The following is a 16,752-nucleotide window of genomic DNA, read 5'->3' as shown; positions in this document are numbered from 1 at the left end:
GGCAGTGACATTGAGGTGAGATGCTGTACTGGAACTTAAGAGGTGAGGAAAGTTTGATAATGATTGATCCTAGTATGAGAACCAGCCTGTTTATAAATATATTTTATGCTGCTGCTTCAGTGATTTGAACTTAGAACCAGTTAAGACCTTCCTGTAAGTTACTAGAAGTTTTAATTCATCAGGGTGTTAAATCCAGCCTGGCTAAAAGAGATGAATGTGAATCTGTAGGGACCGGGCCTGCACTTAACCAGTTTCTTTGCTTTTGTCTTATAGTGAGTTTTGAGTAGGCACAAATGTTCATGCTTGCATTAAATCCAAATGTACATCCTCTGCAGTTTCTTTTCATCAAAAACTGTGGAACGTGGTATGCATGATGATTTCACCTGCACTAGAGACATCTTTTTGTGTATGTATGTGCGTGCGAATCAGTGTGAGTCCCTGGAATTGTGCTTGCTCCCAAGTTAACCCAGGCTAGCACTATTCCCAGAGACCATGTGTTTGAGCCTGTGTAGCAGACTAGGTGAAAGCACTTATGCAGGAATTATCTTCTGGGTGGTGGCATTGAGACATCAGTGTTGGACATTCTCCCCACTTGATTGTCCCTGCAGCTTATTGATACTACATGCCTCTGAAGAACACTGAATGGCAGAGTAGTGAAAGGGCAGAACTCTTACTGTTCTTATTGTTGTCCAGTCTAGCACAACTTGTTGCACAGAGCCTGAGGCTGGTGTCAGTGACCAGAACTTTTCTGGTGTGCCTTGTCCAGGAAGGACATTACTTTGCTGTTGGGTACTTGATAATTTCATACATTTCTTCTAAGCTGTTTGGGTAAAAAGCCTGGCATGCAAGCCAGTGTGTCCCGATCTCCACAAAACAGAGGTGGGTGTGGGTTTTTTGTGTGTGTGACTTTTTGTTGTTTTTTGTTTGGGTTTTGTTATGGGTGTTTTGGTTTTGTGTGTGGTTTTGTTTTGGGGTTTTGGGTTTTTTTTATCCCTTTATCTTTTTTTTTTTTTTTTTGAGGTTTTTTGTATGGTGGTTGGGGTTTTTAGTTTGATTTCTTTGTTTGTATTTTGTTTTTTAAAATCTTTATTCACACCAGCCTTTTAGTATGCTGCCTAAGTTTCTTAATCTGCAGAGGCAGTTCTATTGCAGGTAGCTGAATGATAACACTTGCCCAGTACAAACCCTGTGGGTATTGCTCCAACATGAAAGGAGCAGAGGTCCATACTCAGAGCTTGCAATTGAAACAAATGGGAAAAATTAAGGGACAGTGGAGCACAGCCTGACTGTAGAGTGGTGTGCAGGGGTGATCCAGCTCCATCAGTGTGATATTTGGGCCATAACTGTTACTTCCATTCTATTAGCTAACCCTGTTCTAACATTTTGAAGCTTGTTAGTTGACAGCTTTTACTGTGATTTCCCCCACCAGGTAAGGGCCGTTATGGAGAAGTTTGGAGGGGTCAGTGGCAAGGAGAAAATGTTGCTGTGAAGATCTTCTCTTCTAGGGATGAAAAATCCTGGTTCAGGGAAACTGAATTGTACAACACTGTATTGCTGCGGCATGAAAACATTTTAGGTAAGTAGAGCAACCATATTCATGTGTCCTGGTGTAAAGGTGAGTTAACTGAGCAGTTTGCTTGCAAAGTACTGCACTTTTGCCAGGGATCTTGTAAAGGATGGAGGTGCCGTAGATCTATATGCTAGGAATTCACCCTTGCAGCTGCTCTGCAGGACAGGCAAATGACAAAAGTGTTTTGCACAACATGTTAGGTATAGACGATGTAGTGATCTGCAAGTTCTTCTAACTTCAGCTTATGTAGAAGAAATGGAGGAAAAGTGGGGAGGACTTTACAGTGAGATTTAAATGTTAGAATACTTTTCCTTGTGCCTGAATAAATTGCAGTATGAATCTGTTATTTTCTTCTGTTTAACTGTTCTGCTCAGGGTCAAACTAAGCTCCCTTGGTGTTCAAACTTCAACTGGAGTTGCCCCTTTATGATGTACCTCATTTTCCTGTAATACGAAAGTTCAGTGATTCTGAATCGTCTGTGTCCCTTATACCTTGTGTGCTCTGTTCTAAAAGCTTAGCAAATGGCTTTTTTGTGTTGTGAGCCGTGGCTGAAATCTAAGCAGCCTTTCTGATTCCTAGCAGACATGACCTTTCACCGGTGTGCCACCTTTACAAATAAAAGCAACAGCATGTTTTCTGAGTGCTGACATTACCTCACCCACAATCTGTCTGTCTTCAGTCAGTTTTACTTGGGCTACTTATTCTTGTTTCCTGTCAGAGAATATTCCTTGGCTCTATAGCTCACCCTGCCTAGACATTTGTCTCATGTTTCCTGAAGCAGTTCCTTTGTTACTACAAAAATAATTTGGTGGCCTCTTGAAATGTGAATTATTGAACTTTACTTCCCGAGAGAGAAAGTAACTTGGCTGAAATTACATTACACATTTCCCATGTTCCTCTGTCTGTGTTTAGTCTTTCTTGATAACTGTCAAATTTGTCAGCTATTTTATAGAATTTTTTAGATGCAGTATTAAACAATATCACAGATTACAAAAGTGTCACATTGTTGCAGTAATCTGACATCAGGAGAGAAAGTAGTGGGTGTTCTTTCTGACAAATGTCATATGTGGGCTTTTAATAAACATGATTTGTTCCTCTAACTTGGGAACAAAACTTTTGTTGCTTCCCAGCTAAAGCTGTGGAGGTCAATTCAGCTTCAGCTTGTTGAGGTTGAATTTACTGTGCAACAGAAAGGGAGCTACTCCTGAATTTTGGGTTTGGTTTTAAGACAGCACTTTCTTGAAAGCCGCTCTTGAGGTTCATGAGTTGCATAGAGAAATTTTTATGTTTCTTTGTAGAAAATCATTGTGAATTACAGCTACTGTGCTTAAAGTGCTCTGCCTTATTTTATCATGGAAGTCAGTTGCACACCAGTTGAATTGGCTAGTATTTGAAGTCAATAATTGCTCCTTTGTTTTTTGCTACGCTGATCTTCTGGGGCTGTCGCACTCTCCTTTGCCGTTTGCCACTTTTTAACCTGTGGCTCCCACGTGAGGTGGTGAAAGGTTAAGGTGATCAGACATTTGGAGCCCACGGCAGTTTAGAGCAGTCCTGTGAGTCTGATTTATTAGGCTGCAGCAATCTCTCTGCAGCCTTTTAAGCAATTGGAGATCGTTCCTGTGTAAACTTACCTAGGTGTTCCTGCGCTGGCAGGGGGATTGGACTAGATAATCTTTTGAGGTCCCTTCCAATCTCTAGCATACTGTGATACTGTGATCGTTGGAGAGCAGGTTGTTGCTGTGGTGGGATATACTTTTTTCAACCTATATTTGATCAGAAGGGTGTGACGTTCCATGCAAGGGACAGCAAGCTTGTGACATGTTGAGGTCAGTTGTTGAAAGTGCTGAGTAGGCTTACCTTGGCTGTGAATGCGAAGCTGGCACAGCATATGGTGTCTGTTTATTGGGATGCAATGTGCATTTAACCTTATTCTCAGCAGCCTGCGCTAACTGCTTGTCCTTAAAAATGGAAATAATTTCTTATGACTTGCCTGTTTGAGGTATTGCTTCTTTCCTGTTGAGTGGATAGCGGCAGATGTGCTACAGCCTGGTGCTCTTTTTGTTTAATTGGAAACTTCCCTACCCCCAAGTCCTTCAAAAAGAGCATTCTTGTGAACAGACTTGAGTTAGAGTTCCAGAATACGTCGGCTCTTTTTTCATCATGGTAATACCTGCAGTCTGTTTTCAGTGCAATTGTGGAAAAGTTTTAAATAAACAGTTTTAAACTGCAAGAGGGGCCTAGTAACCTTGATTCTTTTCTTGAGGGAGTCTTGAAGGAGCTCTGACATTTTATTTTGTTGTTTCTCCTTTTTTCTTCCTCTCTGTAGGTTTCATTGCATCTGATATGACTTCCAGAAACTCTAGTACCCAGTTGTGGCTAATTACCCACTACCATGAAATGGGGTCTCTGTATGACTACCTGCAGCTCACTACCCTGGACACTGTCAGCTGCCTACGTATAGTACTGTCCATAGCTAGTGGTCTTGCACATTTGCACATAGAGATATTTGGAACCCAGGGGAAGCCTGCCATTTCTCACCGGGACTTGAAGAGCAAAAATATCCTCGTTAAGAAAAATGGACAGTGCTGCATAGCAGATTTAGGTGAGTTCATTTAGACGCTAATATACTGAGTGCATTCCTGCAGGAATCGAATACATTGGATAACTCCAACCACCAAAATCTTAAAGTAAACCTTAATGTAACCTTTCCGTGATGTGGGGTTACTCTGAAGGTTTATGACAGCCACTAGATGGCACTTCCAGCTTGGAAATCGTGCTCCATAGCTGAGGAGCCCCGGCATGACTTCTGCTCTTGGGAGTAGAGCTGGTATTTTCTTGGGTTTTTGATTGTAAATTCCATTCACAGATCCCAGAGTATAGCAGTTACTAGGCTGCAGCTCATTTCTGAATTAATAAAGGTCCTTCCACTTGCAGTCTCAGAACAGTGCACTCACTGTCCCAAGCTCTCTAGGTCCATACAGCCTTCTTGAGTCTTTCCATCAGATAGTTCAGCAAGCCCAAAATTGAGTTCTCCATGACCAAGTTTTAGGCTTTAAGGTGGTAGAATGTTGAGAACCAGTCTGCAGTTGCAGAGAGCAAGTGAAAAATAGTATTGGAGAGTCATTGGCTAGACAAAAAGTACATTGGGGATGGAAATTTTTTTCCAGTAATTCTGCTGCACAGTTTTTATCACTTTTGCCTGATGGACATGAGAGACACACAGTGAATACATGAAAGCCACACACCTGGGCCAGTCTAAATTTGCAGGGGAAATGGTAAAAAATGAAAATATAAAACTTCAGAGGCTAGCTTTTAAATAAGTATGTAGCTCACACTGAGGAGGGGCAGCATACACTGGTGCTGATTAACATCACACTATAAAGTGAAATCTGCATTATTTATCTAGAGGCTTCAGATAGTTGAGAGATTTTTCTGGGAGCAGCAATAAACATTTCTTAGGTTTTTGTGGTGGTGCAATAGCTTTTTTTAATTTTAAATCCTTAGGCATGTATCTGACGTGTTTGTTCTTTATCTGTAAAGGAGAGTTACCAAAGATTTTGTTGCCTTCTGGCATATATTTATGCTGTCTTTTCTTTCCTGTATAGCTTTGTGGGGTTTTTTTGTTTGTTTTTTTGTTTGTTTTTAACTTATCTCCTCTGTTTCAACGCATGCCAGATACAAGAAAAATGGCACCTAGAAACTGATTAAGTATAAGCAGATGGAAAGATTCAGTAGCTGCCCAGACATGAGCTGGGCTTGGGTTCTGTGGGTCACACTGGGTTCTGTGGGTCACACCAGGTTCTGGACTTGCAGTGTACCTGTTAAAAATAGATCTCAGTTCCCAAAGCAGAGAGGAAGAAAAATTGCTTTGATGAGATCTTGTCTGTTTTGCCAGCAGCCTGGGTGTTTGTTGCCATTCACTCCTAGTCCTAATGGCTGGCAGCAAGTGCGAGAGCTTTGTGAACTGGCCACTCATCATTCACCAGGCATCCTGGAAACCAGTATCTTGACCGGCAACCCGAGTATCTGGAGTCGCAGTTACAAAATTGGCTGTTTCAAATATGTTCTAGCTAAGCAGAAACTGCATGATAAAGTCCAGGGATGGGTGTTAATCTTGCCTCAATCTGTCAGCACTGTGGAGAAGTTCTGCTCTCCTAAAGCAATTTGCATGCATGGTAATAGGTCTTAGTTGGGCAACTTTATAGAACAGCAGAATAATGTTTGTACAAAAAGAAGAAAAACCCTAGCCCTCCTCTTAACTCCTTCCGTCCCCTTGCCCCTGCATGTAGAGCAGTGAAGAAGGTACAAAGAATGGTAACAAAATGTTGGTTTTATTATTTTAGCTAAATATGGATTTTGTGGGTTTTTTGTGCGGTTTTTTTTTTTAAGCAGATACTCCAGTATGCTAAAGAGGATTTCTTTTTTGTCTTGAAAATCAGTGTGTTTTGTCGATTTGTATGCCTATCAAACCTTTTTTTTTTTTTTTATTTTTTTGAAGAAGTAGAATCTTGAAAGATTTTCTCTGACAAGCGCTTATGCAGACTTAAGTTAAATATGCATTGAGATCTCCTGAGGTGAAAAGCAACTGAGGCAGTGCAATAATCTGTTTCCTGACTTTTGTAAACAGCACAGATGCTCCATTATGAGACCCTGATTACAACATGGCTGTCCCCTGACCTTGTTGCAACACTTTCTCAATTTGTAGTGTACAGGATGCTGACTTGCATCCCTCAGCTGTAGACCTTTGACCTGCCAATCTCTTGAATCTAGTTTGCCCAATTTGGATGGACTATTACGGTTTTTATCAAAGTGTTCTCCAAAGACTTGATGTCTTCAGAGTTTGCCAGGAAATTTGTTTTTAACCTTTGTTTCCAGTGTGCCAGGTTTTTTGCTTGGCTTTTTTGTTTTGGTCCCCCCCCCCCCTTAAAAATATTATAATGCATTCATATTGTATAATTTAACATAAATATAAACAAACATGTATGTACAAATGTGTAAATGTCCTATATGTGAGTGTATATATATAAGACAAAACATATTTTTATCTGGAGAGCAAACTTTGCAAGTTATCTTCTCAGTAGTCATGGGGTTAGTAGATGGTATCGTTCTAGAAGTGCCATAAGTATTTTCTTAGTACCTTGAAATTACTTGAAGTGCATTTAAATTGTAGGAAAGTTTTCCAAATTTTTGTTACATTGAAGTACAGACTGTTCTTCAGGAAGAAAAAATATTATTAATGACCTGGTGATAATTTTTGTGGGACAGTGCTAATAAGGTTTTTAAGTCTCATCTAAAATAAACTCATGTTAAATGTAAATGGTATATGTTCTTCTTACAAGATTTCCTGAGGAAATTAGGGAGCATTTGTGTTGTCCGTTCTATTGCTTAGTTATGTCATGCACCTGCTGCTGTTCAATTTGCAGTGCTCTCTGTTTACCATGGCAAAATGAGTACTCTCTGTGTTCCCAAATTTACAGTAATTTAGTCCCTCACATAATGTTCTTTGCTTAAATGTTTAGTAATTAGTAGAAACCAGGTAGAGTGGTTTTGACTGACTCATTTTAGATCAGCTTGAGGATGTTTATTCTTCAAGCTACTGCAAATACGGTGTTTTTTTATTTTCCAACGTTATTTTTTTTGTAACTTGTGTATATCTATCTATATCTATATATCTATCATGCGGTGTTTTTCTTTTCCCCACAGTTCGGATATATCCACCTACCCCAAAGTTCTATAAATAAATTTGAATGTTGTTTTCTCCTAAGTAACAGATGCTTGGCCTTCTGTGTGTACGTGCCTAGAGCGCTGGTGACATCCAGTGGCTGCAGAACACTTAATGACAACGTTTTGCAACAGTGCAATAAAATGCTTAATGGTAATCCCTGAGGAGATAATTGGTCTAAGTCTGCCGACACAGTGGCTGTTTTAGATAGCTAGTTTGGAGCTGACCCATTTGGTCTTTGGTCAGTTGGTTTCTCAGCTTTCTTTTTAAGAAACTGTCTGATGGGCGTCACAGTTCACGTGTAATTTTTAAATGTATTCTGCTATAGTTTTAAAACGAGTTTAACAGTGGATTTTTATTTTCCTTTCCTTCAGGCCTTGCAGTTATGCACTCCCAAAGCACGAATCAGTTGGATGTGGGGAACAATCCCCGTGTGGGTACCAAACGCTACATGGCTCCAGAAGTCTTGGATGAAACTATCCAAGCAGACTGCTTTGACTCATATAAAAGGGTTGATATCTGGGCTTTTGGGCTAGTCCTTTGGGAAGTAGCTAGACGCATGGTTAGCAATGGTAAGTATTTGGGACTCCTTTACTTGTTTTTAGAAGGAGTTAAGAAAATGGTAATTCACAACAAAGCACCAGCTACCAAAATGCATGGGATGCGCAGTAAAATACTGGACCTCTGAAGTATGGTAATTCCTGATGCCTTGCTGCCTCTGTTGAAGTTGTTGGTATGAGAGAAGAAAGACCTGTCTTCTGTGATGTTCTAAATCATGATGGGAAATAATTCATACCAAATAGTTACACTGAAACTTTTAGATCATAAAATCTCTATAAACTTGTTCCATGTGTTGGGACCAGAAATGCTTACCAGAGATAGGTGCTTGCACATAGGCAACGTGTAGAGTGTTGTCCATTTGAACGTTGCAGCTGGCCTACATGATGACAAAACTTCACGTCAGCTTTTGATAAGTTTGTTTTCTTTGCCAGTCTTGAATTTTGAGTAGTTCATCTGTAATCTGTTAAGCCACACTGTTTTGGAGTGTGGTAGTCCTTTGTGGAATATTAGATGTCTTGTTCTCTTCGTTTATGAATACACATTTGTACTTGTGTGTACATGTGTGCTTGTATATACTCCATGCAACATATCTAAAAATACAGTCTTAGTTACTTCTTGAAATGAAAATTCTATGAAGCAGTGGCTGTAATCTAAATATTCCTGGGCTGAAGTTTCTATATGTATTTCTGCAGTATCTGCAGTTCACAGAAAATTTACCTGAGCTACTTTTAAACTAGCGAGCTTACATTACATGCTGGCAGCTTTGCCAGGATGGTTTGAAACTCAGTATGGACTGCAGACCTACCAGAGGTGATAGGTAAATGCTTCAGTAATTTTGTTCACGCTGAGCTCAGTGCCACAATGGAAGAAGTAATACAGAGATGTAATAACACTTGTTGTGCCACTAGAGTCTTAATTTTAACATGATGGTGATACTAATTCCACAATACTTCTTTCCTCCGAAAGTTGCTCCGAAAGTTGCTCCGTATTTCTGGCTGTTTCCATAGGTAACTATACTTCCTTGCACTGGTTTGAAATGGAGCAAACATTTTCTCTCAAATCTGAGTGTTTAGCTTTGTGGAAATCATTACTACATCAGGTGGTTGCTCAGATAGCCCTGTTTGATTTGTAGTAAGACTTTGGCACCAGGACTGAGCATGCTGAGGTCAAGGTAGTAGTGTGCTAGGGTGTGCCTTAGGTGGGCTAAAGGCACTTGCTAGTGTGTATGCTGCTGTTCCATACTGATGGACACTCTTCATATCTCATTTACTGGGTTGAGATCATAGAATCATAGAATAGTTAGGGTTGGAAAGGACCTTAATATCATGAAGTTCCAACCCCCCTGCCATGGGAGGGACACCTCGCACTAAAATGCATAGTCTGTTCCAGAAAGTCGGCCTGATTTAATACTTCAGTTTGTGGAGACTGTGAAGTGTAATCTGGTTAATAAGTCTGATATTAAAAAATAGGTAAAAATATTTTTAAAGTTTTAAAAATGTTTATTTTAAAATTTTAAATATTTATATAATAAATTTTTAATATTTTAATGTTTTCTTTACACTTACCTAATGGTCCTCAAGGTGACTTGGTGATTCTCGTATTTTTCTATTGTGGCTTAGTATAAGGAGGAAAATGTGATGGGAAACTCCTTTACCACAACCAAGAGTATTTGTCTGTTGTCTTTGTGCTGTAGCAGGAGCCAATCAGCATTTCTCTTTGTACATGGAAATGCAGTTTAAGGCCCCAAATCAGTATTTTACTCTCTTTAATAGAGCAGTGCTTGTTCCTTGCAGAGTGGTTGGTTGCTGCTTTTCAGGTGTGTTCCCCTTCCTAGTGTGCAGTGCCCTGCATCATTGCTATCTGGTGCCAGGCACTTACGGTTCTGTTCCGTGTGAATCTTCACTATTGTTCCCAGTATTAGGATATTAATAGTGACACTAGAAGCTGAAAGATGGTTACTGCTCAAAGCCACCCCTGGTGTGTGATCATCATCATGTGTGCAAGGATGTGTTTGTTGCTTGGGTGCTTGTGTAGATTTTGCTTTACTCCAGCAGTTACATTTGTGCATGCATAGAATGACTTGATGCTAAAGGAATGAGGAATAAAGGTGAAGAAAATGTGGACGTATGTACAAGTTCTAATTTGTTTGAGTAGCAAAAAGGCAGCAACCACAAGAGATGCAATATATTATAAATGACAGAAGTCATCTTAAAGCTGTCCAGAAAGCAGCATGCTAGAAGTTGTGCTTAAGGGACTAGGGCATCCCTTGAAGCAAGTGGCTGGCTTTCCCAGGCGTGAGCAAGAGAAGCGTGTCACAGTTCAGTGCTGGCTTTGTGAGAGGGGTGGTGTGGGCTAGAGGTCACAGTGGCTTGCTGATGCTGCTGGCAGGCAGCTGGTGGAGCCAGCAGTGGTCCCTTGGGGACTGTGACGTTTGGCTGTGGTAGAACTAGATTGGCTCTGTTGGAGTAAAGGTTAGACCCACCTCATTTCTTTCTTTTTACTGTCGGTCTTTATCTGTAACAGCCAGTTATGTACCCTATACTTTGGAAAGACCCCATGAAAGCAGTAATTTAGAGCCAGACTCTTCTAATGATAAAGTTCATCTGTAACATCCTAATGACCCTGGAAGTATTTTCAGAGTTATATGATATAGCTCTGAAGTTCTGCATTTGGCTAGTATAAGGCCACTACTATATTTGAAATGGAGGCATGGACAGTGTGGGTACGCAGGAGGTTTTTTTGTGCTCTTGAGTTCTCGCAATAAACATTATTCTGTGTTCTGGGAGGAAGCAGGAGGAGTGTAAAGCCAAAAGTTCAGCCCCGTAGGTGATGTTTGGTATACAAAACTGATGAAACAGCAGCAGTGCACACATGCGTTAGTAGGAAAAAGGCTTTTCATCCTGCCAGTTTGATGTAGGCTGGCTGGCAAGTTGTGAGAGCACACATACATACTTGGTTTCCAATGCAGAATCCTAGACCATGCATTCAGACACTGGGTGCTATAGGCTCTCAGGTGTTTGGCTTTGTGATGGCATGTGGTGCCAGTTACCCTAGGTATTTTACTATTTATAACAAGAAAGAAACTGTTTGAAGCACCAGCGTGAGGGTCTGTAGATGCTGACATGCTTATTGGACACTTTCAGAAATCATAAAACTATGCAAAGTATGTGGTAAGTCTATTAAAAACCACAGTGCAGACCTTAATTTTCTTTTGCATTTGCTAGTAGAAATCACACTTTTATGGTAATCAGTAAACCCCTGTGCATTATAAAAGATATGCTTTTGGGAAGTGAATTTATTCCTCATGATTTCAGGTCAAGCATCTGTAAAATGGATGTAGTTTTGTGGGGCTGCAATAGGATACTATTAATTAACATTTTAGGTAGAAAAAGCTTTTCGTATTCCAGTGCTATTTTGTTGTTTAATGGCCGTTTGACACAGTGGTGTTAACTTTTGAAAGACTTTTCTGCTTTTTAGACAGCTAGGTCATGCATGCAGACGTGCTGTTTCACTGACAGTCATTAAATAATGCCTCTTGTTGTGTCTCGCCAGGTATTGTGGAAGACTACAAACCACCATTTTATGACTTGGTTCCAAATGATCCCAGTTTTGAAGACATGAGAAAAGTGGTCTGTGTAGATCAGCAAAGGCCGAACATTCCCAACAGATGGTTCTCAGACCCTGTAAGTGGATGTGCCTGTGGGTGGTTTGCAAAGATACAATTTGACCTTTCTTCTTTTGAAATAAAGTCATGAAAGTTATTTTCAGTGGTTTGAAATTAAAATGGTCTCAATGCTACTTGTTGAGAGCATTACCTGTACAGATTGCAGGAGCATGCTGGCATGGACCTTTATGTTGGAGCAAGAAGAGCAAATTTAGTTGGTGTAGCGAGCAAACCTGTGACTGTGGAGCCTGATCTATTCACAGATTACCCTTTTAGAAGCATGATTTAACAATAACTATTTTAAAGCGACTCTTTGTTTGTTGCTGTTTTCTCTCAAAGGGTCTTGTTGTTTTGTTTTTTTTTAAGGGAAAGGTAGCCCATGTAGAACTTTCTGTGGCTTTTATAAGCATGCAGATTTAGAACAGAATTTTGGTCTCTCTCCTGCCTACGGGATAAGGGGTTGTTATCCTTTTTGAAAGGCTACTGCTGAAGTTTTTCTTCATCAGCACTGGACTCTCCAGGCTGACCAGTTTTTGTTCCTTATTAGTGAAGCTGTGGAGGTCAGGTTGAATCTGCATGGTTGGCTAGGGCCAACTAGGAGGAGATGTCCCAGCTATGTGGTTTTGGTTGTAGAGCTGGCTGCACCAGCCAGTTGTGAATCACAGCCATTTAAAGTTGTACAAGGCATGATGAAATCTGTACCTTGTCTGTCTTCCTTCATCGATCTTACTGGAGTCAGTTTCATTGAAAAGAAATTCTGTGGAGTGTTTTCTCAATTAGGAAAAAAACAAAACTCCATTGTTTAAAATTATGCTAGCTTGTTACTCCGGCGAGCCCATTGTCTAGTTATTCTCTGGGTTTAACCAAGTTATCAAACTTGGGGCTCTTCAACACCTACAAGCTCTCTGTACATCCTGAAAATTGGGTATTAATAAGGCAATAAAACTCAATCTAGTTGTTTCTTGGCTTGTTATTTGTGGACTTAATATGTGTTTTGTGTTGTGTTTTTTTATTCTTCCCAGACATTAACATCTCTTGCCAAGCTGATGAAAGAATGCTGGTATCAAAATCCATCAGCGAGACTAACAGCCCTGCGAATCAAAAAGACTTTGACCAAAATTGATAATTCCTTAGATAAACTGAAAGCTGACTGTTGACCTTCTTCTCGTGGTGCTCTCCTGATAGGAAGGCGTTTGTCTGGTTCAGAAGTAGTCTGGACAGACAGTTTATACGATTGGTCCCCATGTGGCTACTTATACAGGCAGAAGTTCTTATGAAGCCATCTGTGTGGGAGACATCGGAACCATATGGACTTTGCTCAGTGACTGCAATGGGCATTTCACAAATGGTCAAGCTATAAGGACTCACGCTGGATGTACTGTTGCAAAGGTAGTGGCCTGAAGGAAGACAGAGAAATCCTAAGACAAGATCAGGGCATTAAATAGTGGCTTTGAACAGCTCTTTTCTTTTTGTTTCTTTTTTTTTGTTTTCCTTTTTTTTTTCCTTTTTTTATTTTTAATTCTCCTAATCACTCCCAGGGCAAACACATGGAAGTGGTAAATTTTAATCAGCAATATTGCCTGTGCTTCTCTTCTTTATTGCACTAGGAATTCTTTGCATTCCTTACTTGCACTGTCACTGTTAATTTTAATGACATGACTTGCCAAAAATATGATTGGCTGTACACTACATTGATTGATGCCTGAATAATAGGAAATGAATTTGGTAAACTGAAAATGTAACTGTCAGATTTTAGCTGCATTTTACATGTGTACTGATGTTTACAATAATGCTGAACATTAGGAATTTCTCGTTTATACAAAACTTGCAAATTATTTATTACTAGTGCACTTGCCAGTTTTTTAAACTGTAAAATAAGTGCATAAAGTTAAAGCTTATTTTTATGTGGCCTCTTTCATGATTTCTTACACAGATGTTTTTGTAACACAGTATAACCTGAAACATAAATTGTTTTCTGTATTATCATATTACAACTTGATAGTCACATTTTAAGTGCTTCACATTTGTAGGTGTGTGGTCTGTAACATATTTTCAGTTCAAATACGGAACATATATATAGCCATTACCCACATGATGTTGTGTCTAGTATCTTACTGATCTAGAAAAGGAAAGCTATGGAGGAATTAACTAGAATTTTAGGTCATGAATGCTGTGGGGAAAATGCATTTTATTTCTTCTAAGCTATATAATATGCATTTAAACTCTGCCAGAAAAATAACTATTTTGTTTTAACCTACTTTTTCTATTTAGTAGTTATTTGTATAAATTAAATAGAATGTTTTCAAGTCAAACAAAAGTGTTTTAGTTCTCTTACTGCCTGTCAGTAACAAAGGTGTACTAATGCAGCAGTGGGTATTGCCAGTCATGTGCTTGCAGGTGAATAGAGCTGGTCCAAGTCAATATCAGGTGGAACACCAAGGGACTGGAAGCTGTTAACAGTTGTTTGTCTAGGTGTGTTTTTCCTGTACTGAACTAGATCCCAGAATAGTACAGCAGGGAGCTGGTGTACTCTCCTTAGACATGACATCACCCATGTCCATACAAACCTCCCAGAGCATGCCTTGCAGGAGGTGGAATGCCATCTCCTAGCCTTATGGGGAAGAGCTGAGCTTCGTGCAGAGAGAGCTGTTTTCTCTGCCCATACCTCTTGATAACTCTTACTTGTTATGCCAAGTGGAAGAGTAACTAGGAAGTGACAGTGCCCTTTTATCTTTGATAAAGAACTCCTTTTTTCATGGGCTTGATATCTTCCAGGTAATATAAGGACCTGAATAGTAATCAATGATTCAGAGACACTTCCTCTCTGGGTTAATTTTATCTGAGGTTCCTTTCTGTGCTGTAAGTCCACCAGGTTCTGCTCTCCTATTTCTCTATAACTCTTTCTTCTCAGCCCAGTCTTCTTTGCCTGACTCCAGCCACATGGCATACCTTTCTTTTTTCTGCATTTCTAATGTTGAAGCGGCAGCCAGGTTTGCAGAGCATGTACTACATGAGGCTAAGAGGCAGCATGGTCCAGTCACTCTTCAAAACAGACTGAATTGATACCAGTTGCTGGGTCTCTTAATTATACTTGAAAAGAATCTGAGCAGATGCAGTGCTGAAAAAAATTAAGAAAAGCAGTATCTGATTAGGTGTTCTTGTTAGGTTTTAGTAGGAAGTTAAAGGCTCTGTTGCCTGAATGCATTCTGATTTGCTTTAAACTGATTTGTGTATGTGGTGCACTCTGAGCTAACTGTTCAGTAGCTGCAGCCCAGGAGAGACAGTGTTTCAGCACCAACATGGGCAAATCAGTCTGTTGGAGAGTAAAGATGCTGTATCAGTGGAAGTAACTACAGACAGTTACAGCTGCAAATAAGTATCTGTATTGGTGACAATTTTTTGCTACAGAGCATTGCTGAAGTTCTAGGTGCCTTGAGTGCACGCATATGTATTTCTTTCACTGTATTTACATGATGGAACAGGAATCAGTTTTTAACACAAAAAGGGGAGTAAGGCAACCTCCTGCATGGGTTCCAGGCTCTGCAGTGCTCAGAAGTGAGGACAGCTGGGGATGTCTGGACAGTGGAGGGAGAGACAGGATGTGACTCCAGCAACAGATGGGGACAAAGCTAGAGGTGGAAGTTCAGTGTGTAGTGAGTTTTTAAAGTGGCTGGTGAGGGTTGTTTTTTTTTTTTACTTGGAGTTTTCACATCTGCAGCATTTTGGAGCACCAGCTAGTGAAGGAGAGACGCAATTTGTCATGCTGATGATTAACAATTCTGGCCGTGTTGGCTGAATTTGCAGTGCCTTTCTCATATGCTAAGGTACTGAGTCACAGCATCTGACTAGATATTAGGGAAGATGGTCATGTTAAATACTTGATCTATCTCCTCTCTCTGTTGTAGCATCTTCTGAAAAGTAGAAGGACATGACTTCAGGTTGGAAACAGCTCTGTATACTCCATAGCTGTTTACTGTGCCCCATCTTTAAATCCCTCCAGCGATGGTGACCACCACTTCCCCTGGGCAGCCTGCTCCAGTGCTTGCCAACTCTTTCAATGAAGCCATTTTTCCTCAGATCAAATCTAAACCTCCCCTGGTGCACCCTAAAGCTGTTTACTCTCGTCCTGTCACTTGTTATTTGGGAGAAGAGACTGACCCCCACCTCCCTGTGGCTTCCTTTCAGGTAGTTGTAGAGAGGCTTGACAAACCCAGTTACTTCAGCTGCTCCTCATGATACTTGTGCTCCAGACCCTTCATCACCTTTGTTGCCCTTCACTGGGCATGCAAGGGAAAACCAACTGCAGGATGAAAACACAAACCATAAAAGCACTCCATAATATCCCATTTATGCCCTGTTAGGTGAAGAAGATTCAAGAAGCAAGTCATTGGCAGGGTAAAAAATTCTGTCCATCAATGTGCTAGACAAGGTCACTTTCATTGGTGCAGCTGCTGCTTCCTTTTGTGTATCAAAACATTCAGAGATTATTTTAAAAACAATTCATATTCATGCCCTGCTAATGAAGTATTTTTGGTCCCAGCTTTGACTGAACTATTTGAACTGTTAACTAAACTATTTTTAATTAGGTGACTATTTGGCAGACTTGAGTCAAGCAAATTGAGTGGAAAATAATTAAGTAATTTCATATCCCTGGAGTTAGGGGTAAGTCATTCAGCACTTTGCTTTTCTAGTCTATATTTGCTACTGAAGATAGTGGAGGCCTGTACTTTCAGAAATCAGCAGAAATGACAGTGTTGTAAATAGTCCTTTGGGAACTAGATGGTGGTGTGCCTGGGAGCAGAGAAGGAAAAACTGAGTGACAGCCACTGAAGGATTGATTATGTGTGGTCTGTGTTATTTAACCTCATTTTTGGGTGTCTGGACAGTCAAGAGAAATTGGTTGCTGCTTTTCCCCTCAAGGCGTGAAGGTTTTGGCAGTGTGTGTCGGGGAGTCTCCAAGTGATGTATATGAAGGTAATACCCCCATTCCTCATGCTGTTTTTCTAGCATGTTTATTAATCAATGTTCCTCTAATACTCCCATAAAATCTAATCTTCTAAAGAGAGTTGGAATGCTTATATATAATATGCTGCATTAACGCTGCATTTATTACTATGGAGATGGCACAAGCAGTTCCGTAGTTGAATTATTCATGTGTCTGGCAGATTTGCACTGTACACAGCCAGTGTGGATCTGGGGTGCTGTCATTCGAACAGTGCCTGACCATATATCAGA

The 16,752-nt window shown here is 40.2% G+C and overlaps 1 protein-coding gene across 2 annotated transcripts in view; it reads left to right on the top strand.

Moving 5' to 3' along the window:
* ACVR1 (activin A receptor type 1) overlaps positions 1 to 13,612 on the top strand; it is a 63,482-nt gene extending 49,870 nt beyond the window's left edge. For both annotated transcript variants that reach the window (XM_061363798.1, XM_061363797.1), the window contains exons 6-10: positions 1,430 to 1,576; positions 3,897 to 4,172; positions 7,667 to 7,864; positions 11,406 to 11,536; positions 12,540 to 13,612. In XM_061363798.1, the coding sequence (XP_061219782.1) occupies positions 1,430 to 1,576; positions 3,897 to 4,172; positions 7,667 to 7,864; positions 11,406 to 11,536; positions 12,540 to 12,674 (887 nt within the window). In that variant the 3' untranslated portion in view covers positions 12,675 to 13,612. The remainder of the gene's footprint in view (positions 1 to 1,429; positions 1,577 to 3,896; positions 4,173 to 7,666; positions 7,865 to 11,405; positions 11,537 to 12,539) is intronic.
* The last annotated feature ends 3,140 nt before the right edge of the window (positions 13,613 to 16,752 follow it).

This window comes from Neopsephotus bourkii, unplaced genomic scaffold (assembly GCF_033783945.1).
Source record: "Neopsephotus bourkii isolate Nb327-2 ecotype Australia unplaced genomic scaffold, CSIRO-AGI_Nbou_v1 NB_1181, whole genome shotgun sequence".
Classification (NCBI taxonomy): domain Eukaryota; kingdom Metazoa; phylum Chordata; class Aves; order Psittaciformes; family Psittacidae; genus Neopsephotus; species Neopsephotus bourkii.
Note: the sequence above shows the minus strand (reverse complement) of the source record. Positions and strands in the feature narration are given on the sequence as shown.